Source organism: Carcharhinus amblyrhynchos, chromosome 2 (genome assembly GCF_965287045.1).
Source record: "Carcharhinus amblyrhynchos chromosome 2, sCarAmb.v2.hapA, whole genome shotgun sequence".
NCBI classification, from domain to species: Eukaryota; Metazoa; Chordata; class Chondrichthyes; order Carcharhiniformes; family Carcharhinidae; genus Carcharhinus; species Carcharhinus amblyrhynchos.
Genome location: NC_137325.1, coordinates 148,678,207 through 148,704,103, shown reverse-complemented (window position 1 = coordinate 148,704,103; position 25,897 = coordinate 148,678,207). Strand labels below are relative to the sequence as shown.

General features: G+C 46.7%; 1 protein-coding gene across 2 annotated transcripts in view; it reads right to left on the bottom strand.

Moving 5' to 3' along the window:
* Window positions 1–25,897, bottom strand: part of LOC145359533 (uncharacterized) — a 129,248-nt gene that overhangs the window by 25,201 nt on the left and 78,150 nt on the right. For both annotated transcript variants that reach the window (XM_080214168.1, XM_080214178.1), the window contains exons 13-17: window positions 25,053–25,148; window positions 17,544–17,639; window positions 15,832–15,927; window positions 12,154–12,255; window positions 1,682–1,787 (exon numbers count right to left, since the gene is read on the bottom strand). In XM_080214168.1, coding sequence (XP_080070294.1) covers window positions 1,682–1,787; window positions 12,154–12,255; window positions 15,832–15,927; window positions 17,544–17,639; window positions 25,053–25,148 — 496 coding nt within the window. The remainder of the gene's footprint in view (window positions 1–1,681; window positions 1,788–12,153; window positions 12,256–15,831; window positions 15,928–17,543; window positions 17,640–25,052; window positions 25,149–25,897) is intronic.

The window sequence follows — 25,897 nt, the reverse complement described above, 5'->3', positions numbered from 1 at the left end:
CACAGACAGGGTGGATAGTCAGAGAGTATAGTCCTAGCCCCAACAATCTTCAGCTACTTCTTCAGTGACTTTCCTTCCATCTTAAGGTCAGAAGTGGGGATGTTCGCTGATGATTACACAATGTTCAGCACCATTCACCACTCCTCAGATACTGAAACAATCCATGTGGAAATGCAGGAAGATCCGGACAATGTCCAGGTTTGGGCTAACAAGTATCAGTAACATTCACGCCACACAAATACCAGGCAATGACCATCACCAATAAGAGACACACTAACCATTGCCCCTTGACAGTCAATGGTGTCACCATCACTGAATCCCCCACTGTCAACATCCCTGGGGTTACCATTGACCAGAAACTGAACTGGACCAGCAATGTAAATATTGTGGCCACCAGAGCAGGTCAGAGGCTGGGAATCCTGCAATGAGGAACTCACCTCCTGACTTCCCAAAACCTGTCCACCGTCTACAACGCACAAGCCAGCAGTGTGATGGAATACTCCCCACTTGCCTGGATGGGTGCAGCTCCAACATTCCAGAAGCTCAACACCATCCAGGATAAAGCAGCCCCACTTGATTGGCACCCCATCCACAAACATCCACTCCCTCCACCACCAACACACAGTGACAGCCGTGTGTACCATCTACAAGATGCACTGCAGCAACTCACCAAGGCTCCTTAGGCAGCACCTTCCAAACCCATCTGGAGATTCCCACCTGGAGATTCCTCTCTGAGTCACTCACTATCCTGATTTGGAAATATATCGGCCGTTCCTTCACTGTCACTGGGTCAGAATCCTGGAACTGCCTTCTGAACAGCACTGTGGGTCGACCCACAGAACATGAACTGCAGCGATTCAAGAAGGCAGCTCACCATCACCTTCTCAAGGGCAAATAGGGATGGGTAATAAATGTTGGCCAGCAGCGCCCATATCCCACAAATGAATAAAAAAAACTTTTTCCCAGGGTGGAAGCGTCAATTACAAGGGGGCACAGATTCAAGGTGAGAGGGGGAAAGTTTAAGGGAGATGTATGGGGGGAGGTTTTTCACACAGAGAGTGGTGGGTGCCTGGAACGCGCTGCCAAAGGAGGTGGTGGAAGCAGGCACATTAGCAACATTTAAGAGGCATCTGGATGGATACACGAATAGGGAGGGAATAGAGGGATACGGACTGAGTAAGGGCAGAAAGTTTTTTTAAGTTTAGTTAGGGTATCATGATCGGTGCAGACCTGGAAGGTCAAAGGGCCTGTTCCTGCACTGTAATTTTCTTTGTTCTTTGTATAATTACTGGAGACACTGGGGTAGGGATTGGAGGTGTGGAGGGCAAAGGCAGGCGCATGGGGTGAGAGTGGGTTGCAATGATGCAGGGGATGAGAGGGCAGGGGTCAGAAAGCAGGGGTGAGAAGGCAGGAGTGAGAGGGTGGGGGTGAAAAGGCAGAGGTGCGGTGACAGGGGTACAGGGTTGTGAGGGCAGGGGTGAGAGATCAGAGGTGAGAAGGCAGGGGTGAGGGGGCAGGGGTACAGGGCTGTGAGGGCAGGGGTGAGAGATCAGGTGTGAGAAGGCAGGGGTGAGGGGGCAGGGGTACAGGGCTGTGAGGGCAGGGGTGAGAGATCAGGGGTGAGAAGGCAGGGGGTGTACGTAGGGATGCAGTTTTGGGGTTTTTGGCTTTTGTTACTCACAGTTTCTCACAGCGACTTCCTGCCGTGCCCTGTGGGCACTCACACTTATTAAACTGTCGACAAGTACCACCATGTTGACAGCGAGGAACACATGGAGCAATCACAGCTACAGGAAAATCAGAGAATCACAGCATTGTTACAGCACACAATAAGGCCATTCAGCATGTTAAAAACTTCACTTGTGGGACATGGGTGTCACTGGCTGGTCAGCATTTATTGCCCATCCTTAATTGCTCTTGTTCAGAGGGCAGTTGAGAGTCACCCAGATTCCTGTGGCTCTGGAGAGACACGTAGGCCAGACCAGGTAAGGACAGCAGATTTCCTTCACTGAAGGATATCAGTGAACCAGATGGGTTTTTACAACAATCGACAATGGTTTCACGGTCATCAGGAGATTTTTAATTTCAGATACTTTTTACTGAATTTAAATTCCACCATTTGATGGACATTTGTGTTGAATAAATGGAAACAGTGGGGTAGGCCATCCACTGTGATTGATGCTTGTAAATACACTGTATAAATAAGTAGGCAGCATTGGGATCCCTTTCAACTTGTATAATGTTTGAAATGAAACTTGTACATCTGACAATGTGGGACTTCACAAGATTCGAACCTGGGTCCCCAGGACATTAGCTGAGTTTCTGGATTAAAGTCTAGCGATAATCCCACCAGGCCATTGCCTCACCTGCCTGTTATATCCCTGCTGGCCCTCTACATATCGCAACACACTGGGCGGAATTTCCCCATCCCGCCAGCTGCGGGAATCATAGCGGGCAGGACAGGACAGCGGGTGGTCCATAAACAGGTCTGTTAATCTCATGCAGGAATTCCCGGTCTTGTGATGCGTGCGTCAGAAAGTCCACCCATTTCTCATTTTCAGATAATGATCCAACTCACTTTTGAAAGTTTCATTTCGATCTGTCTCCACCACACTCTCAGACACTGCATTCCAGATCCTAACCACTTGCTGTGTCAACCTGTCTCCGCCACACTCTTAGACAGTACATTCCAGATCCTGACCACTTGGAGTCTACCTGTCTCCACCACACTCTCAGACAGTACATTCCAGATCCCACCCACTCACTGTGTGAATCTGTCTCCACCACACTCTCAGTACATTCCAGATCCCACCCACTCACTGTGTGAATCTGTCTCCACCACACTCTCAGACAGTGAATTTCAGATCCTAACCACTCGCTGTGTGAATCTGTCTCCACCACACTCTCAGACAGCACATTCCAGATCCCACCCACTCACTGTGTGAATCTGTCTCCACCACACTCTCAGACAGTGAATTTCAGATCCTAACCACTCGCTGTGTGAATCTGTCTCCACCACACTCTCAGACAGTACATTCCAGATCATAATCACTCGCTGTGTGAATCTGTCTCCACCACACTCTCAGACAGTACATTCCAGAACCTAACCACTCGCTGTGTGAATCTGTCTCCACCACATTTTCAGACAGTACATTCCAGATCCTAACCACTCGTTGTGTGAATCTGTCTCCACCACACTCTCAGACAGTACATTCCAGATCCTAACCACTCGCTGTGTGAATCTGTCTCCACCACACTCTCAGACAGTAAATTCCAGATCCTAACCACTCGTTGTGTGAATCTGTCTCCACCACACTCTCAGACAGCACATTCCAGGATGTCACATTTTTAATGCTCCAATCCTCTGGAAGCACCTCTGAATCTAAGGAAAATAAAAAAATTCCGGCCACTGTCTTTGCAAGGTCCATTCTGACTTCCCTCAGTATCCTCGGATGTTTCTCATCTGGTCCTGGTGACATATCAACAAACACAAGCAACACATTCAGCAGGATCAAAGGTCCGAAAGGCCTAACCCTGCTCCTAATTCATATATTCATGAACACAGAGAGAGGCAGACTGAGAGAGAGGCAGACTGAGAGAGAGGCAGACTGAGAGACAGAGAGAATCACCCCCCCTTATCTTTAACCTCCTTGCTTAGCCATGCATGATTTTCCCCCTCTGTCACTGTCACTGGTCATCAACTGTTCTACCTTTTTGCCCTCCTGCCCAATCCACTATGGCCAAGTTTTTCCTTTGTATTTCCTCACATATTTCCTTTGTTTTGCTCTAAAACGCGAGTGTGGGATTCCCGTTTGTCAACCTCAAACTGAACTTTGGATTCCATCATACTATGATCACTCTTCCCTCCAGGGCCCTTAACTATAAGGTCATTAATTAATCTTTCTTCATTACACAGTACCCAATCCAGAGTAGCCTGCTCCCTGGCTGATTCCACAACATAACGCACCAAGAAACAATCTCTACAATCTAAACTGGCATTATGGCAGTCGTTCATAAAGCTGCCTCACAAATCCAGGGACCCAGGTTCAATTCCAAAGATGTGCTGGTTAGGTGGATTGGACGTGGTAAATTGCCCATTAGTGTCAGGAGGACTAGCAGGGTAAAAACATGGGGTTACGGGGATAAGGCCTGGGTGGGATTGTTGTCGGTGTAGGCTTGATGGGCTGAATGGCCTCCTTCTGCACTGTAGGGTTTCTATGATTCTAATTCATTCAATGAACTTTGCCTCCAGGCTACCTTTGCCAATTTGATTCTTCCCTATCGGGAATGCGCATATTAAAAATCACCCATGATTACTGCCGTACCTTCCTCACTAGTGTTTCCTGGTTTACATTGTGCCCCAATACGGTGCTATTTTTTGGGGACCGATAGGTCATTCCCACCAGGGACTTTCCTTTGCTATTTCTTATTTCTAGCTGGACTGATTGAGTAGCTGGAATTGTATCAGCACGCCTGCCCTGATTCAGGGAACAGGAGAGATTCAGAGAACGGCATTCTCCACTGGCTCGGGTGGGATGGTAGGAACCTCGGGCAGGCGTGTCAGTAAAACTCCACCATATGTCTTGATCTCCAGTGCCTGCTGCATTTCTCACTACATCATCGATCCCTTCCTTCACTAACAAACCACACCACCTCCTTTTCCTTTCTGACTATCCTTCCGAGATACTGAGAACCCTTCAGTATTCAATTCCCAAACCGGCTCTCTTTGTAACCACATCTCTGTAATCACCACCAAATCATACCCATTTCTCCCTATTTTGTGCATTCAGATACAAAGTCTTTAAGTTTGTCCTATTATCAAATCTCCCAACTCTTGAGCATCACAAACCAGCCAACTGTGCTAACAGACCGGTCCAATTCTCGTTAGTTATGAAGACTCCGCCTTGTCCCTCACCTGAGGTGTGGCAATCTTCAGGTTAAATCACCACCAGCCAGCTTTGGGTCAATGGTCATCTGGGAGTCTGGCATCTTTACACTTGTATGATTCCTTGATGCAATATGACGTTCAAATATTCTGCCCCTTCATTTTGCTTTCCGGGAACAATCCCACCTTCTCCTTACACCCTGAGTTTCTAATTCTCTATGCAAATGAACTATGGAGTTAAGCCTGGATCTAAATAGCCTCCACACCTTCATATTTTCTTTCCTATGTTCACTGTCTAAGGATTGAGAGAAAAATCGTGATGACATAGAAATAGCAGGAAAACTCAATAAACTGAAACCTTCTCTGCTGGTTAAATATTTTTTAAAACTACTGAAAAATGTAAGCTGCTTAATGCAGGGTCAGTTCGGTTAAGTTAATGGAACTGATGCTTTTGAGTTGTAACTGAGCCTAAGAACACTGTGAACAGATGTTTACCAAAGGCTGGTAACAATGGGGAATAGAACATAAAGGATTTGAATAAAGTTTAGAGGTTTCCAGGAAGAAACAAGGTATGAATTTTGCTTTTACACTCTAAAAGGTTGACTCACAATATTAAGGTAATTACCTCTGAAGAGGTGAGTTCAGGTATGGAAAGATCAAAAGGGAACAATTTGTTACCGGAAGCATTTTACTGATGCAAAGGTAGTTAGTCGTTCTGAGACCTCAGGCCACAACAGAAACAGATATGTTAACTTCCAACAAGCTGTGTTTGGAAAGAAACCCTTCCTTTAAAAAAAATGGCTTTTTTGTTTTACTTCAGAAACAAACCTAAAGCGATGTAACTGCCCAGTGTGGTAACCGTTAGTGGATTTAGTTTATAGCTTTTAAAAATCTACAAAATGTTGTGCATGTTTGGGGAGGGTTACTTTGAGTTAGTGAAGTAAAGGTATTTGGAATGGGAAAAGTTTGGTTAGACGGTATGTAGGCTCTGTTTTGGTTAAATGTACATCTAGTTGACTTTGTTGCTGTTTATTTATTGTTTAATTACCACAAAATGTTTGAGTCATCATCTTCTGGATTATAATTAATTCCTCATAATATATTAAATTACTAAATACAGCTGATGTTGAGTGAAGGAGCAGAGAGAGAGCTAAGAATTTACCTGTTAAAAACCAGTTTAAAATCAGTTTAAAGCACTTTGTTCTTTGTAGAACTGTTTAAAGCATTTATTTATTATATTTACTGCTTTAAGAATTCTGAGGGAGTGGTTAACAGGCAGTTGTGGGCCATCAGATTTAAATCAGCGCCAGGTTTAAAAGGAAGCCTGGTGTAGACAGCGGGCAGCGTCTGAGCGGGCAGCGGAGTGAGAGGGAAGCAGAGTGAGCTACTTGGGCTTAATATCAAAAAGGGCTGGAGAGAAAAAGGCCAGGTGAGTTCGTTTGAAAAACAAAAAAAACAAAAAAAAAAAATTTTTTTCAAAACTACTACAGTAAATAATGGAGGGGCATGTGATGTGTGGTTTCTGTATGATGTGGGAACTGGTGGACCCTAGGGTTCATCCCAGTGACCATGTCTGCAGTAAGTGCAGGTTGCTGGAGGAGCTCCAGCTCAGGGTAAATGAGCTGGCCTCTGAGCTACAGACACTGAGGCTCATCAAGGGGAGAGAGGGTGCCATTGTCAATGGGGTGCAAGTGACATCCACCCCCCCTAGACTGGCTAACTCTAAGGGTCAGGGACAAGAGGGGGCTACTGGGAAGAGGAAGGGGGGTGAGGAGCGGAGGCCTCAGCCTCTTAATCTGCATAACAGGTTTGAGGTTCTTGCTTCCAAGTTGGACGAGAACGAGGCAGGTGAGGTTGGTGAGCAAGCTGCACACGGTACAGTGCTGCAGCAGGACATAGGCAAAGAGAAAGGGAAAAGGAACGTAGTAGTTATTGGGGATAGTGGGGTAAAGGGTATTGACACTGTCCTTTGTCACAATGACAAAGTGCACAGAAGGGTGTGTTGTCTGCCTGGTGCTCGGGTACGGGATGTCGCAGCTGGGCTGCAGAGGAACCTGGAGTGGGAGGGTGAGAATCCGGTCGTTGTGGTACATGTGGGTGCCGGCGACGTAAGCAAAATGCAGACTGAGGATCTCGGGAGGGAGTATGAAAAGCTTGGAATGGAATTAAAAAGTAGAACCGACAAGGTGGTTATCTCTGGGCTACTGCCTGAACCGTGTGCAGATGGGCGTAAGGTTGACAGGATTAAGGAAGTGAATGGGTGGCTCAGGGATTGGTGTGGGAGGAATGGGTGTGAATTTATGGGACATTGGCACCAGTATTGGGGTAGGTGGGACCTGTTCGGGAGGGATGGGGTTGGTCTGAACCGTGCTGGGACCAGAGTGCTGGCGAATAGAGTAAAGAGGACTGTAGACAGGGCTTTAAACTAATTAGTGGGGGGGAGGGTGTGAGGGTAGGTGACCTTACGAGGTCTAAAGTTAAGGAGAGTGTACATGTAAGGGAAGAGGCCGAGGATGTCCCAATAATAGAGGGAGTAGGGGGCGTGAGTATAGTTGGTGGCGTTGCGGCAAATAGGGTCCAGGTGAAGGCTGGGATGAAAGCACTTTATCTGAATGCACGAAGCATTCGGAATAAAGTGGATGAGCTGATGGCGCAGATCGATACAAATGGATACGATCTGGTGCCCATTACAGAGACGTGGCTGCAAGGTGACAGGGACTGGGAGCTGAATGTACAGGGCTATCAAGTGTTTAGGAAGGATAGGCAGGAGGGAAAAAGGGGGGGCGTAGCTCTACTGATTAAGGATAGCATCACGGTGGTAGCAAGGGATGATATTGGAGCCAAGGAGCAGAGGGTGGAATCGTTGTGGGTGGAGATTAGGAACAGCAAAGGGAGGAAGACGCTGGTGGGTGTCGTCTATAGGCCCCCGAATAATGATCTGGAGATGGGGCGGGCTGTTAACGCGCAAATAAGTGCGGCGTGCAGGAATGGGACGGCCGTAGTTATGGGGGATTTCAATCTGCATATTGATTGGTCGACCCATGTTGGACGTGGGGGGCTCGAGGAAGAGTTCTTGGAATGCTGCCGGGATAGTTTCCTTGAACAGTGGGTGTTGGAGCCGACGAGGGAGCGAGCTATCTTGGATCTGGTGCTATGTAATGAAGCGGGTAGAATTAGGGACCTTGTGGTGAAAGTTCCTCTTGGGGAGAGTGATCATTGTATGGTGGAGTTTCTGGTGCAGATGGAGGAGGAGAAAGTGGGTTCCCGGACATGCGTCCTTTGTTTGAATAGAGGGAAATACGGTAGGATGAGAGAAGAATTGGCGAATGTGGACTGGGAGAGCGCGTTGGAGGGAGGGTCTGTTGAGGAGCAGTGGAGGATCTTTAAGGAGATCTTTCTTGGTGCTCAACGGAAATTTATTCCGATGGTCAAAAAGGATAGTAGGAGGAGAGGTAATAAGCCGTGGATAACAAAGGAGATGAAGGAAAGTGTTAAACTAAAAGCGGAGGAATTTAGAGTAGCTAAGAGTAGCTAAGCAAATTGTGCGGAGGGTGTGGAGAGTCTGCAGAAGGATCTAGATAGGCTGGGCGAATGGGCCAGGAAATGGCAAATGGAATTTAATGTTGGCAAGTGTGAGGTGGTCCACTTTGGTAGGAAGAATGGTAGGAAGGACTATTACTTACGTGGCGAAAAACTGCAGCAGGCGACGGTGCAGAGGGACCTCGGGGTCCTTGTGCATGAATCGCAAAAACCCAGCTTGCAGGTGCAGCAGGTGGTCAGGAAGGCGAATGGGATGCTGGCCTTCATAGCGAGGGGGATTGAATATAAAAGTAGGGAGGTCTTGCTGCAGCTGTATAGGGCATTGGTGAGGCCGCAGCTGGAGTACTGTGTGCAGTTTTGGGCGCCGCACCTGCGCAAGGATATTTTGGCCCTGGAGGGAGTGCAGAGGAGGTTTACTAGGCTGATACCGGAGTTGAGGGGATTGAGCTATGAGGAGAGGCTGAATAAACTAGGCTTGTACTCGTTAGAGTTTAGAAGAATGAGGGGAGATCTCATTGAGACGTATAAGATGATGAATGGGATGGATAGGATAGAGGTGGAGAGACTCTTCCCGCTCAAAAAAGACAGTAGGACTAGGGGGCACAGCCTCAAGATAAAGGGGAGGCGGTTTAGAACGGAGTTGAGGAGGAACTTCTTCACTCAAAGGGTGGTGAATCTCTGGAATTCTCTGCCCGTTGAAGTGGTGGAGGCTGCCTCGCTAAATATTTTTAAGAAGCGGGTTGATGGGTTTTTGATAAGAGAAGGGATTAAGGGTTATGGGGAGAGGGCGGGAAAGTGGAACTGAGCCACGACAGATCAGCCATGATCTTATTGAATGGCGGGGCAGGCTCGAAGGGCTAGATGGCCTACTCCTGCTCCTATTTCTTATGTTCTTATGTTCTCATGTTCTTAAGAGTAGTGGGCGAGAAGAGGATTGGGAGAGGTTTAAATGTCAACAAAGATTGACAAAGAAGTTGATAAGGAAGGGTAGGAGAAACTATGAAGCTGGGCTAGCGCTTAATATAAAAAAGGATAGCAAGAGTTTTTATAAATATATAAAAAGGAAGAGGCTGGCTAGGGTGAATGTTGGTCCTTTAGAGGATGAGAAAGGGGACCTAGTGGTAGGGGATGGGGATATGGCTAAGGTATTGAATAACTTTTTTGTTTCTGTCTTCACGGAGGAGGACGTGAATAATTTGCCGGGTGTTAGCGATGGAAAGGTGGTAGGACTGGAGGGTCTTAATGACATTACTGTTACTAGAAAGGCGGTGCTCGACAGACTGGAGGGGCTGATTGTGGACAAGTCCCCAGGACCGGATGGAATGCATCCGAGGGTTCTGAAAGAAATGGCGGAGGTGATAGTGGATGCCTTGGTGGTTATTTTCCAAACGTCGCTGGATTCCGGGGAAGTGCCGGATGATTGGAAAACGGCTAATGTTACGCCGTTGTTTAAGAAGGGTGCCAGGCAAAAGGCGGGGAATTATAGGCCGGTTAGTTTAACGTCTGTGGTAGGTAAAATGTTAGAATCTGTCATTAAGGAGGAAATTGCAAAGCATCTTGAAGGGAATTGCTTGATAGAGCAGACGCAGCACGGTTTCATTAAAGGGAAGTCGTGTCTGACAAATTTACTGGAGTTCTATGAGGATGTGTCTAGGGCGGTGGATAGAGGAGAGCCGGTGGATGTGGTCTTTCTAGATTTTCAGAAGGCGTTTGACAAAGTGCCTCACAAGAGGTTATTGCAGAAGGTCGAGGGACATGGAGTTGGGGGTAGGGTGTTAGCGTGGATAAAGGATTGGTTGTCAAATAGGAGGCAGAGAGTGGGAGTCAACAGGTGCTATTCGGATTGGTGGATGGTGACTAGTGGAGTACCCCAGGGGTCGGTGCTGGGGCCTCAGCTTTTTACCATTTATATAGATGATCTGGAGGAGGGAACCGAGTGTAGAGTGTCGAAATTTGCTGATGACACCAAGATTGGGGGAACAGCAAATTGTGCGGAGGGTGTTGAGAGTCTGCAGAAGGATCTAGATAGGCTGGGCGAATGGGCCAGGAAATGGCAAATGGAATTTAATGTTGGCAAGTGTGAGGTGGTCCACTTTGGTAGGAAAAATGGTAGGAAGGACTATTACTTACGAGGCGAAAAACTGCAGCAGGCGACGGTGCAGAGGGACCTCGGGGTCCTTGTGCATGAGTCGCAAAAACCCAGCTTGCAGGTGCAGCAGGTGGTCAGGAAGGCGAATGGGATGCTGGCCTTCATAGCGAGGGGGATTGAATATAAAAGTAGGGAGGTCTTGCTGCAGCTGTATAGGGCATTGGTGAGGCCGCAACTGGAGTACTGTGTGCATTTTTGGGCGCCGCACCTGCGCAAAGATATTTTGGCCTTGGAGGGAGTGCAGAGGAGGTTTACTAAGCTGATACCGGAGTTGAGGGGGTTGAGCTATGAGGAGAGGCTGAATAAACTGGGCTTGTACTCGTTAGAGTTTAGAAGAATGAGAGGAGATCTCATTGAGACATATAAGATGATGAATGGGATGGATAGGATAGAGGTGGAAAGACTCTTCCCGCTCAAAAAAGACAATAGGACTAGGGGGCACAGCCTCAAGATAAAAGGGGGGCGGTTTAGAACGGAGTTGAGGAGGAACTTCTTCACTCAAAGGGTGGTGAATCTCTGGAATTCTCTGCCCGTTGAAGTGGTGGAGGCTGCCTCGCTAAATATTTTTAAGACGCGGGTTGATGGGTTTTTGATAGGAGAGGGGATTAAGGGTTATGGGGAGAGGGCGGGAATGTGGAACTGAGCCACGACAGATCAGCCATGATCTTATTGAATGGCGGGGCAGGCTCGAAGGGCTGGATGGCCTACTCCTGCTCCTATTTCTTATGTTCTTATGTTTCAAGTTTCCTATCAGGGATTTGGAATAAATTGGTGTTTATCTTCAGTTGTGTTCTTAACGCAGTAAAGTATCAAACTTTTAAATTAATGGTATAATCTGTGAAGGTGTGGGTCTGTATAATATGCACACTCCTTCCTTCCTGCTCTTGACAAGAGTCAGGAGTTTAGGCTTTTTTTTAAACGCACATTTATGCCTACTTTTAATAATAGCAAATGGCAGCTGACTAACCTTAAAGGGCACCAAATGCCCATCTAAGATGTTCCAGAACCATATCCAAAGGGCTACCTCTGGCTATCCAAACAAATCCATAAAGTTCAGAGCAGGGTTTACCTGGCTGAATGGCTACACTTTGTTTTTGATCAAAGTGACCACTTGGGTGAGGCAGCTGATGATTTAGGCGGCCGGTTATAGAAATTCCATGATTGGAAGTTGCCCTTCCCTGTTGTCAGCCCAATGGGAAGTGTTAATTTCAGGGATAGCCTCAGATCGTCAGTCACTTCCATTATTATTGCCACACCGGAGAGACTCTACATTGTGATAAAGTCTGGGCCCTAACCTCATCAATGGTGACCACAAATCTATTGTTGTAAAAACCCATCAGGTTCACAAACATCCTTCAGAGAAGGAAATCGGGCATTCTTACCTGGTCTGGCCACATGTGATTCCAGAGCCACAACAATGTGGTTAACTCTCAACTGCCCTCTGAAATGGTCGAGTGACACACAGTTCAAGGGGCAATTAAGCATGGGTAATAGATGCTGGCGCAGTGATTCCACACACCATGGAAGAAGAATCCAGCATTGAGAGGTGGCACTGTATGGGTGCGGAGGGATTACCCACCTGTTTGGCAGCTCCTTCCCGTGAAGTGACTGCGACATTTGCAGATATTGAACCCAACACAAGTGCCTCCATTCTTGCACTTTGGATTACAGACAATCGGCTCTGCAGAATCACACAAAGACCAGAAATAAAAAATACAATAACAAATCTCCGTGACAACCTGTCAGAGGGTCAATGCTGAGGGAGTGCCGCACTGTCAGAGGGTCAGTGCTGAGGGAGTGCCGCACTGTCAGAGGGTCAGTACTGAGGGAGTGCCGCACTGTCAGAGGGTCAGTGCTGAGGGAGTGCCGCGCTGTCAGAGGGTCAGTGCTGAGGGAGTGCCGCACTGTCAGAGGGTCAGTGCTGAGGGAGTGCCGCACTGTCAGAGGGTCAGTGCTGAGGGAGTGCCGCACTGTCAGAGGGTCAGTGCTGAGGGAGTGCCGCGCTGTCAGAGGGTCAGTGCTGAGGGAGCGCCGCACTGTCAGAGGGTCAGTGCTGAGGGAGTGCCGCACTGTCAGAGGGTCAGTGCTGAGGGAGCGCCGCCCTGTCAGAGGGTCAGTGCTGAGGGAGTGCCGCACTGTCAGAGGGTCAGTACTGAGGGAGTGCCGCACCGTCAGAGGGTCAGTACTGAGGGAGTGCCGCACTGTCAGAGGGTTAGTGCTGAGGGAGTGCCGCACTGTCAGAGGGTCAGTGCTGAGGGAGTGCCGCACTGTCAGAGGGTCAGTACTGAGGGAGTGCCGCACTGTCAGAGGGTCAGTGCTGAGGGAGTGCCGCACTGTCAGAGGGTCAGTGCTGAGGTAGTGCCGCACTGTCAGAAGGTCAGTGCTGAGGGAGTGCCGCACTGTCAGAGGGTCAGTGCTGAGGGAGTGCCGCACTGTCAGAGGGTCAGTGCTGAGGTAGTGCCGCACTGTCAGAAGGTTAGTACAATGTGACTTCAAACCCTCTGAGGGTCCATCCCTCTATTTTCCTTTCTCCTCGTTCTGTCCATTCACACTCTCCCTCTATAGTCTCACAAAATGACACACAACATTCTGCCCTTCATGCCTCTACTAACCCACAACCTGAGGATTCAGGGTGGACTGTTTAGGACGGAGGTGAGGAGACATTTCTTCACCCAGAGAGTGGTGAGTCTGTGGAGTTCATTCCCACAGGAAGTAGTTGATGCCAAAACATTGAATGTATTCAAGAGGCAGCTGGATATAGCACTGGGGGTGAATGGGATCAAAGGTTATGGGGAGAAAGTAGGATGAGGCTATTGAGTTGGGTGATCAGCCATGATCGTAATGGATGGGGGAGCAGGCTTGAAGGGCCGAATGGCCTCCTCCTGCTCCTATCTTCTATGTAACTATCCAATTCTACCGCCCAACTCCCCTGAATGCTTCCCACAGATTTTCTATTTCAATTGCCATTTGAAAAGTTAATGAGAGCTTCCACTGCCCCTTCAGACAGCCCCTCCGATCAGGGAGCACCCCCCTTCCAGAATCTCCAAAACATTCCCTCGTGTCACTCCCTCTCTGGCAAATCACTCAGCCCTGTAAAGGTTCTGCTGTGTTTTCCTGTAAAGATTTTGTTGTGTTTTCCTGTAAAGGTTTTGCTGTGTTTTCCTGTGAAGATTTTGCTGTGTTTTCCTGTGAAGATTTTGCTGTGTTTTCCTGTAAAGATTTTGCTGTGTTTTCCTATGAAGGTTTTGCTGTGTTTTCCTGTAAAGATTTTGCTGTGTTTTCCTGTGAAGGTTTTGCTGTGTTTTCCTGTAAAGATTTTGCTGTGTTTTCCTGTGAAGATTTTGCTGTGTTTTCCTGTGAAGATTTTGCTGTGTTTTCCTGTGAAGGTTTTGCTGTGTTTTCCTGTGAAGATTTTGCTGTGTTTTCCTGTGAAGATTTTGCTGTGTTTTCCTGTGAAGGTTTTGCTGTGTTTTCCTGTGAAGGTTTTGCTGTGTTTTCCTGTGAAGATTTTGCTGTGTTTTCCTGTGAAGGTTTTGCTGTGTTTTCCTGTGAAGATTTTGCTGTGTTTTCCTGTGAAGATTTTGCTGTGTTTTCCTGTAAAGGTTTTGCTGTGTTTTCCTGTAAAGGTTTTGCTGTGTTTTCCTGTGTCACTCTCCTTCCTCACCAGTTGTTTCTTCCGGCCTATTTTTTCTCTCTCTCTCTCCATTTCTCTCTGTTACAGCTTGGCCCATTCACCCAATCTATCAATGTTCTCTTGTAGTTTTATGTTGGCCACAACTCTACCTACAGTGCTGCCCAATTTTGTGTCATCCACAGATATTTCACTTTCTTTGCGATTATCTAAGTTGTTAATGAATATTGTAAATAATTGAGGCCCCAAGACTGGTCCCTGTGTGATACCATTAGTCACATCTCCAATTTGAGTTCTTACCCATCATTATAACATTCTGTTTCCTGTTATAAGAACATAAGAACATAAGAAATAGGAGCAGGAGTAGGCCATCTAGCCCTTCGAGCCTGCCCCGCCATTCAATAAGATCATGGCTGATCTGTCGTGGCTCAGTTCCACCGTCAGCAATCTACCTTCAATTCCATGGGCTTCCACCTGAGCTAACAGTCTCTTGTGTGGGACTTTATCAAAGTCCATATAAACAACACCCATCGTTTTACCTCTGTCCACACACCTTCTCACTTCCTGAAAGAATTCTATGAGTTTTGTCAGGTATGACCTACCCCTCATGAATCCATGCTGTCTCTTCCTGAATAACTGGAATTTCCCAAGGTGATCAGTTACCCAATCTTTGTTTAATGTCTCCGACAATTTCCCCACCACAGACTGGTCTGTAGATCCCTGGTTTCCTCTGTCATCATTCTTAAAGAACGAAATAACATGAGGCAAATTCCAATCCAGGAATATGACTTCCAAATCCCAGCAACTCGAAAGATTATAGTGAGGACACAGGCAATGTATTCCCTTCCCTCCTTTAACACGTATGGATGGATAATATCAGGTCCTGGGGATTGGTCACTCTTCAGTTCCATTCATTTCCCCATTATTGAGGATTCATTAATTCTACTTAGATCCTGTCCCAGATCCTTGATTAGTTTCCTTTGGATTTCCAATATATCCTCCTTTTCCACTGTGAATACTGGAGCACAACAGTCATTCAGCAAGTCTGCCATTTCCCCAGGGCCATTTGTGACAATCCCACCCTCCATCTTCAGTGGGACAAAAGTGCTTTTAACAACTCACTGCCTCTTTCTCAAACAACAGAATCTCTTCTTCTCAGCTAGCACGAGGGGGCATAGCTTTAAATTAAGGGGGGGTAGTTATAGGACGGATGTCAGGGGTAGGTTCTTTACCCAGAGGGTGGTGAGGGATTGGAATGCCCTGCCTGCTGCAGTTGTAAATGCGCCTAGTTTGGGGGCGTTTAAGGGATCCATGGATAGGTTTATGGATGGAAAGGGTTTGGTTTAGGTTAGAGGGTCATTGTTTTTTAACTGGTCGGCGCAACATCGTGGGCCGAAGGGCCTGTTCTGTGCTGTAATGTTCTATGTTCTATGTAGATCCCTACAAGATTCCTTTCAATATCTCTTTTTGCTGCTCTTATACACTGCTTGGCGATTTTTTGTTGGCCTTTGTGTCAGACCCATTCTGTGAGATACGTATTATTTATTTCACAGACTTGTGCACCCAGCGCAGACACTATTTTGGCCACAGTAATTGTGCAAGAAGATAATCTTATTAGTTATTTACCAATCTGGCAGCGAGCGCCCAGCCAGCCTCTAGGACAGAAGCACTTGTTGACGTCGATGCACTTTCCTTTGTTTAGACAGGGTGGGGTGCACATAGCTGTAATAGATTAACACCGCGTTATTACTGTTCACCAGAGTGTGACAGAGTAAGACCACACTATTACTGTTCACTACAGAGTGTGACAGAGTAACACCACATTATTACTGTTCACTACAGGATGTGACAGAGTAAGACCACATTATTACTGTTCACTACAGAGTGTGACAGAGTAACACCACATTATTACTGTTCACTACAGAGTGTGACAGAGTAACACCACATCATTACTGTTCACTACAGGATGTGACAGAGTAAGACCACATCATTACTGTTCACCACAGAATGTGACAGAATAACACCACACTATTACTGTTCACGACAGAATGTGACAGAGTAACACCACATTATTACTGTTCACTACAGAATGTGACAGAGTAACACCACATTATTACTGTTCACTACAGAATGTGACAGAGTAACACCACATTATTACTGTTCACTACAGAGTGTGACAGAGTAACACCACATTATTACTGTTCACTGCAGAATGTGACAGAGTAACACCACATTATTACTGTTCACTACAGAGTGTGACAGAGTAACACCACATTATTACTGTTCACCACAGAATGTGACAGAATAACACCACACTATTACTGTTCACGACAGAATGTGACAGAGTAACACATTATTACTGTTCACTACAGAGTGTGACAGAGTAACACCACATTATTACTGTTCACTACAGAGTGTGACAGAGTAACACCACATCATTACTGTTCACTACAGGATGTGACAGAGTAAGACCACATTATTACTGTTCACTACAGAGTGTGACAGAGTAACACCACATCATTACGGTTTGTTAGACTGTAAGGAAAAGCCATCATGCCTCTTTTTGAGAAACCTGAGCCCTGTGACACAAGTGGGGGAGGCAGCATCCAGTTCACTTCCTGCACGTGTTACTTCTTTGTGCTCACAACACTAATGGAGAGGAGATACAAAAAGTGATATTGTTTTATGATAAGCAGGGCCCTGACTGAGTGTGACAGTAAGTCTGGCCTATCCGGATGCCCTGGACTCAAAAACCTTGAACGATGGTCAGTGCTGCTCACATCCTGTGAAGGAATAAAAAAGGGACTAAAGAGCTAAAATCCAGAGGTGAGGTATGAGTGTCAGCTCTTGACATCAAGGCTGCATTCGATCGAGAGAAGCAACAAGGAGAAGTGACAAAACTGGAGTCAGCGGGGAAACTCTCCACTGGTTGGAGGCAAATCCTCAATCTCCACCATTGAGAAGGACAAAGACAAAACCACCACCAGGAGATTCCCCTCCGAGTCACTCACTATCCTGATTTGGAAATATATCGGCCGTTCCTTCACTGTCACTGGGTCAGAATCCTGGAACTCCCTCCCCAACAGCACTGTGGGTGTACCTACACCTCAGGGACTGCAGCGGCTCAAGAAGGCAGCTCAGCAGCACCTTCTGAAGGGGCAATTAGGGATGGACAGTGAAGGCAGCTCAGCAGCACCTTCTGAAGGGGCAATTAGGGATGGGCGTGAAGGCAGCTCCCCAGCACCTTCTGAGGGGGCAATTAGGGATGGGTAATAAATGCTGGTCTAACCAGTGACACCTCCAGCCTGTGAAAGAATAAAAGAAACTTGTGCAGGTACCTGTGAGACACTGCTGTCCTGTGTAATCAGACGGACACTGGCAGGCGTTGGGTGCAATACATTTCCCTCCATTGGCACAGGGCAAGTCACAGAGAGCTGTCAAGCAAAGAAATAGAGAGAATATCAGGGATTAATAACAGCTTCTGATATTTTGATGCAGAGAAATGTGACTAAACAGTCTGCAGGAGCTGATGGGCCTGGCTGTACGGATGCATAAATCTTTGGCAGGACAGGATGAAAGAGCTATTACGAAAGCAGCAAGTTTCCTAGGCTTTATTCAAGAGAGGCTTGGCGTAGTGGTATTGTTGCTGGACTAGTGATGCAGAGAGCCAGGATAATGCTCTGAGGACCCAGGTTCAAATCCCACAACAGAAAATCCAATAAACATCTGGAATTACAAATCTAATGGTGACCATGAAACCAGTGTCATGAGAAGGAAATCTGCCATCCTTAGCCAGTTTGGCTAAGGATGGCAGGGTTTGGAGCAGGGTTTGAAATGCGTATACTTTAATGCGAGGAGTATTCGCAGTAAAGTGGATGAACTTGCAGCGTGGATCAGTACCTGGGACTTTGATGTTGTGGCCATTTCAGAGACATGGATAGAGCAGGGGCAGGAATGGTTGTTGCAGGTCCCGGGGTTCAAATGCTTTAGTCGGAGTAGAGAAGAAGGTAGAAGGGCGGGTGGGGTAGCATTATTGGTCAAGGACTGTATCACAGTGTCAGAGAGGAAGTTTGATGAGGACTTGTCTGTTGAGGTAGTATGGGCGGAGATTAGAAATAGGAGAGGAGAGGTCACCCTGTTGGGAGTCTTTTATAGGCCTCCTAAAAGTTCTAGAGAGGTTGAGGAAAGGATTGCGGAGACGATCCTGGTTAGGAGTGAAAGTAATAGGGTAATTGTTATGGGGGGCTTTAACTTTACTAATATTGATTGGAATTGCTATAGCTCTAGCTCGTTAGAGGGGTCAGTTTTTGTACAAAGCGTGCAGGAAGGTTTTTTGACTCAGTATGTAGATAGGCCAACTAGAGGTGAGGCTATATTGGATTGGTGCTGGGAAATGAGCCAGACCAGGTGCTAGACTTGGAAGTTGGTGTGCATTTCGGTGATAGTCACCACAATTCGGTTACATTCACCTTAGCACCATGGTAGGCTTCTGCAGAAAATGTATGGGATTGTGGGTAATCTAGGAAGTTGGATCAGGAATTGGCTATCAGATAGGAGACAGAGGGTGGTGGTGGATGGTAAATATTCATCATGGAGTGCAGTTACGAGTGGTGTGCCTCAGGGATCTGTTTTGGGGCCACTGTTGTTTGTAATTTTTATTAATGATCTGGATGAGGGTATAGTTGGGTGGATTAGTAAATTTGCTGATGACACCAAAGTTGGAGGTGTGGTAGATTGTGAGGAAGGGTGTCATAGTCTGCAGGGAGACTTAGATAGGTTGCAGAGCTGGGCCGAGAGGTGGCGGATGGAATTTAATGCGGAGAAGTGTGAGGTAATTCACTTTGGTAGGAGCAACAGATGTGTCGAGTATAGGGCTAACGGGAGGACTTTGAATAGTGTGGATGAACAGAGGGATCTAGGTGTGTGTGTACATAGATCCCTGAAAGTTGGGAATCAAGTAGATAAGGTTGTCAAGAAGGCGTACGGTGTCTTGGCGTTTATTGGTAGGGGGATTGAATTTAGGAGTCGCAGTGTAATGTTGCAACTGTACACTACTCTAGTGCGGCCGCACTTGGAGTACTGTGTGCAGTTCTGGTCCCCGCATTACAAGAAGGATGTGGAGGCGTTGGAGAGGGTGCAGAGGAGGTTTACTAGGATGTTGCCTGGTATGGTGGGGAGGTCCTATGAGGAGAGACTGAGGGATCTAGGGTTGTTTTCGTTGGGAAGAAGGCGGCTAAGAGGGGATCTTATTGAAACATATAAGATGATTAGGGGTTTAGATAGGGTGGATAGTGATAGCCTTTTTCCTCGGATGGAGAAAGCTAGCACGAGGGGGCATGACTTTAAATTAAGGGGGGGTAGCTACAGGACGGATGTCAGGGGTAGGTTCTTTACCCAGCGGGTGGTGAGGGATTGGAATGCCCTGCCTGCTGCAGTTGTAGATGCGTCTAGTTTGGGGGCGTTTAAGAGATCTCTGGATAGGTTTATGGACGAAAAGGGATTGGTATAGGCTAGTGGGTCATTGTTTTTGTAACTGGTCGGCGCAACATCGTGGGCCGAAGGGCCTGTTCTGCGCTGTAATGTTCTATGTTCTATGTTCTATTAGTGATGGAAAGGGATAGGCATGAACCTCGGGTCAGTGGTTTTAGCTGGGGGAAGGGTAATTATGAGGCTATTAAGAGAGAATTAGGAAGCATAGGTTGGACTAGGAGATTACAGGGACTGGGAACGTCCGAAATGTGGAGTTTTTTCAAGGAGCAGCTACTGCGAGTCCGTGATATGTATGTCCCTGTCAGGCAAGGAGGAATTGGTCGAGCTAGGGAACCGTGGTGCACTAAAAAAGTTGATTCGTTGGTTAAAAGGAAAAAGGAGGCTTATGTTCGGATGAGACTTGAGGGCTCAGGTAGTGCACTAGAAAGCTTTAGATTGGCTAGGAGGGAGTTGAAGAGTGAGTTAAGAAGGGCTAAAAGAGGACATGAGAAGACTTCGGCTGATAGGATTAAGGAGAATCCTAAGGCGTTCTATAGGTATGTTAAGAATAGAAGGTTGGTTAGGGCAAGATTAGGGCCAGTTACAGACAGCAGAGGGAAGTTGTGTGTGGAACCGGAAGAGATTGGAGAGGCATTGAACCAACATTTCTCTTCGGTGTTCACACAGGGGGACATAAATGTAGCTGAGGAGAACACTGGGTTACAGGGGTGTAAACTGGACAGTATTGCAGTTGATAAGGGGGATGTGCTGGATATTCTTGAGGGTTTGAAAAGTCCCCTGGTCCGGACGGGATTTACCCTTGGATTCTCTGGGAGGCAAGAGAGGTGATTGCAGAGCCTCTGGCTCTGATCTTCAGGTCGTCGTTGGTCTCAGGTATAGTACCGGAAGATTGGAGGTTAGCGAATGTTGTCCCATTGTTTAAGAAGGGGAACAGAGACTTCCCCGGGAATAATAGACCGGTGAGTCTTACTTCTGTTGTGGGCAAGGTTTTAGAAAAAATTATTAGGGATAGGATTTATAGTTATTTGGAGAGTAATGAATTGATTGGAGATAGTCAGCATGGTTTTCTGGAGGGTAGGTCGTGCCTTACTAACCTTATTGAGTTTTTTGAGAAAGTGACCAAAGAGGTGGATGGGGGTAAGGCAGTTGACGTGGTATATATGGACTTTAGTAAGGCGTTAAGGCGTTCACCATGGAAGGCTTCTGCAGAAAATGCAGATGTATGGGATTGGGGGTAATCTAGGTAATTGGATCAGGAATTGGCTAGCAGATAGGAGACAGAGGGTGGTGGTTGATGGTAAATATTCGTCATGGAGTCCAGTTACGAGTGGTGTGCCTCAGGGATCTGTTTTGGGGCCACTGCTGTTTGTAATTTTTATAAATGATCTGGATGAGGGTATAGTTGGGTGGATTAGTAAATTTGCTGATGACACCAAAGTCGGAGGTGTGGTAGATTGTGAGGAAGGGTGTCATAGTTTGCAGGAAGACTTGGACAGGTTGCAGAGCTGGGCCGAGAGGTGGCGGATGGAGTTTAATGCAGAGAAGTGTGAGGTAATTCACTTTGGTAGGAATAACAGATGTGTCAAGTATAGGGCTAACGGGAGGACTTTGAATAGTGTGGATGAACAGAGGGATCTAGGTGTATGTGTACATAGATCCCTGAAAGTTGGGAATCAAGTAGATAAGGTTGTTAAGAAGGCATACGGTGTCTTGGCGTTTATTGGTAGGGGGATTGAATTTAGGAGTCGCAGCGTCATGTTGCAACTGTACACAACTCTGGTGCGGCCGCACTTGGAGTACTGTGTGTAGTTCTGGTCCCCACATTACAGGAAGGATGTGGAGGCTTTGGAGAGGGTGCAGAGGAGGTTTACCAGGATGTTGCCTGGTATGGAGGGGAGGTCCTATGAGGAGAGACTGAGGGATTTGGGGTTGTTTTCGCTGGAAAGAAGGCAGCTAAGAGGGGATCTTATAGAAACATATAAGATGATTAGAGGTTTAGATAGGGTGGACAGTGATAGCCTTTTTCCTCGGATGGAGAAAGCTAGCACGAGGGGGCATGGCTTTAAATTAAGGGGGGGTAGTTATAGGACGGATGTCAGGGGTAGGTTCTTTACCCAGAGGGTGGTGAGGGATTGGAATGCCCTGCCTGCTGCAGTTGTAAATGCGCCTAGTTTGGGGGCGTTTAAGAGATGCATGGATAGGTTTATGGATGGAAAGGGATTGGTTTAGGTTAGAGGGTCATTGTTTTTTAACTGGTCGGCGCAACATCGTGGGCCGAAGGGCCTGTTCTGTGCTGTAATGTTCTATGTTCTATGTACACATCACTCTTTATTCTTAAATGGCTGAGCAAGCCACTCAGTTCAATTCAGGGTGAGTTACAAATACTGGCCTGAATATTAAGTTGAACTTGTAAAAGACACTGGTTTGCAGCAGTCCTCCTTGCAAAAAACACCAACATCCCATTCGCCTTGCTGTACTTGCATTTAATGATTCAGGTACTAGGGACCCAAATCCATCTATACTGTAGCATTTTGCAGAGCGTAGGAGGCTGGGGGATGATCTTATAGTGGTCTATGAAATAATGAGGGACATAGATAAGGTCAACATCTTTTTCCAAAGGTAGGGAAGTCTAAAACCAGAGGGTACAGGTTTAAGGTGAGAGGGGAGAGATACAAAAGAGACCAGAGGAGCAACTTTTTCATACAAAAGGTGGTGAGTGTCTGGAACAAGCTGCCAGAGGTAGTAGTAGAGGCAGGTACAATTCTGTCTTTTAAAAAGCATTTGGACAGTTATATGGGTACGATGGGTATAGAGGGATATGGGCCAAATGTGGGCAATTAGGATTAGAACATAGAACATAGGACATTCCAGCGCAGTACAGGCCCTTCGGCCCTCGATGTTGCACCGACCAGTGGAACCAATCTAATGACCCTCTAACCTAAACTATTCCAATGTTATCCATACGCCTATCCACTGACCATTTGAACGCCCTTAAAGTTGGCGAGTCCACAACTGCTGCAGGCAGGGCATTCCACGCCCTTACTACCCTCTGAGGAAAGAACCTACCTCTGACATCCGTCCTATAATTACCACCCCTTAATTTAAAGCTATGTCCCCTCGTGTTAGCCATCACCATCCGAGGTAAAAGGCTCTCACTGTCCACCCTATCCAATCCTTTGATCATCTTGATCTGATCAATTAGGTCACCTCGTAACCTTCTTCTCTCCAATGAAAATAACCTCAAGTCCCTCAGCCTTTCCTCAGAAGACCTTCCCACCATACCAGGCAACATCCTGGTAAACCTCCTCTGCACCCTTTCCAATGCCTCCACATCTTTCTTATAATGCGGCAACCAGAACTGTACGCAATACTCCAAGTGCAGCCACACCAGAGTTTTGTACAGTTGTAACATGACCTCACGGCTCCGAAATTCAATCCCTCTACCAATAAAAGCTAACACACCATACGCCTTCTTAACAACCTCATCAACCTGGGTGCCAACTTTCAGGGAGCTTTGCACATGTACCCCGAGATCTCTCTGCTCGTCAACACGACCGAGAGTCCTTCCATTAGCCCTATATTCTGTACTCCTGTTACTCTTACCAAAGTGAATCACCTCACACTTTTCCGTATTAAACTCCATCTGCCATCTCTCAGCCCAGCTCTGCAGCTTATCTATGTCCCTCTGCAAACTGTAACATCCATCCTCACTGTCTACAACTCCTCTGACTTTGGTGTCGTCAGCAAATTTACTAATCCATCCTTCTACACCCTCATCCAGGTCATTTATAAAAATGACAAACAGCAGTGGCCCCAAAACAGATTCCTGAGGCACACCACTTGTAACTGAAACTTGTAGCTTAGGGGTTAATAAAAAGCCAGCATGGACAAGCTGGGCTGAAGGGCCTGTTTCCATGCTGTAAACATCTATGACTCAAAGACACGCCATTTAAATAATATTCTGCTTTTTTATTCTTCCTGCCAAAGTAAACAACCTCACGTTTTCCCACATTATATTCCATTGCCCAAACGTAACCTGTCTATATCCCCCTGCAGACTCTTTGTATCCTCCCCACAGGTTACTTCAGTCCCTTCATCAAAGCCATTAATCTAATCCACAAGTACATTGGCCGTGCTAAATTCTCCCTCAGTGTAACCCGAACAGGTGCCGGAGTGTGGCGACTAGGGGATTTTCACAGTAACTTTATTGCAGTGTTAATGTAAGTCTTACTTGTGACACAAATAAATAAACTTTATAACTTTAAACTAATTGAGCTTTGGTCAGTTTTGATCTCCTTACTTAAGAAGGGAAGGACTGACAGTGGAGGAAGTTTAGAGAAGATTCATTCAGTTGGTACCATTATTCACAAAGGGAGCAAAGAATAAAGCAGAAAACTATGAGCCAGTCAGTCTAACCTCAGAAGGGGGGAAACTATTGGAAGCAACTCTGAGAAACAGCATTAATCTGCATTTGAATAGAGGTAGGGGTTAATGAGGATCAGTCAGCATGGACTTGTTAAGGAGAGGTCATGTCTAACCAACTTGACTGAATGCTGTGAAGAGGTGACCAGGTGTGTAAATGAGGGCAATGCATTTGATGTAATCTACTTGGATTTCAGCAAGGCTTTGGACAAGGTCCCACATGGGAAACTGACAGCGAAGGTAAGAGCCCACGGGATCCAAAGAAATTTGGAAAATTGGATCCTGGGAACCCCGGAGGGTCAGAGGGACCTTGATGTGTATGTACACCAGTCCTTAGATGGCAGGACAGGTGGATAAAATGGTTAAGAGGGCTTACTTGTCTTTCCAAGATGAGGCATAGAGTTTACGAGCAGGGAGACTCTGCTGGAACGATATGAAGCATTGGTTTGGCCACAGCTAGAGTATCGTGTGCAGTTCTGGAATCCACATTACTGGAAGGGTGTGATTGCACTGGAATGGGTGCATGGGTGCATAGGAACGAGGAAACAGGTTCAGGTTTGTAATTGACATGGGAGTGACGGGTTACACAGCTCAGACAGGAATGCGGAGTTCAGACCACAATCAGATCAGCAATAATCTCATTGAATGGTGCAGCAGCCTCAATGGGCCGAATGGCCTGTACCTTTGGTCTAACACACTAACGGAGGGGTTGTCTTTCAGTTGGGCTACTCCAGCTTGGGCCAATGTGAGTTCTCAGGGTTTGGAAAGATCCCACGGCACTATTTAAAAGATCGGACAAGATGAGAGGAGCAGGTCACCGGGCCATTATCATGGAGGCTGGAGCTCTGATGATAGCGGGAGGGTGTTGAGGAGATGTCTGATCGGAGTGTCAGCCTGTGCGAGGCTCCAAGGTTGAAATTCACAGTTTCACTCACCTGTCTGACAGCCAATTCCAGTCCAGCCCTGGGAACACACACAAGTGTTGGAACGCATACAGGTCCCCCCATGAGAGCATGGCGGGGAACACATTGCTGCAGAGAGACAGAGAAAGGGCTGAAGTTAGGCTCAACACAATACTTCCAAGGAGTCGGACATTGAAAAGAAACTGCAACCTGTCCAGATTCTCACACAGTGTCCCTAACGCTATGGCCAAATCTTCACCGCAGGGGTGACAGTCTACTTTACAGCAGTGTGGCCACAGTTCATAATACTTTACGACAGTGTAACTATGATAGGCAACGCTTTACGGCAGTGTAACTGTTATAGATAATGCTTTATGACAGTCTAACTATGATAGATAATGCTTTACGGCAGTGTAACAACGGTAGATAATGCTTTACGACAGTGTAACTATGATAGATAATGTTTTACGGCAGCGTAACTATGGTAGATAATGCTTTACGGCAGTGTAACTACGGTAGATAATGCTTTATGGCAGTGTAACTACGGTAGATAATGCTTTACGGCAGTGTAACTACGGTAGATAATGTTTTACAGCAGTGTAACTATGGTAGATAATGTTTTCTGGTGTTTTCTGGTTGGTGATCAGTGACTAATTCATTCAACTCCTCACCTATCTGTTCTGACTCCATGTACAAGTTGCCACTACTATCCTTGACTGGCCCTAACCTCACCCTGGTCATTCTTTTATTTCTCAGATAAGAGTAAAAAGCCTTGGGGTTTTCCTTGATCCGACCCGCCAAAGACTTCACATGCCCCCTCCTAGCTCTCCTAAGTCCTTTCTTTAACTCATTCCTTGTTATCTTGTAACCCTCAAGCA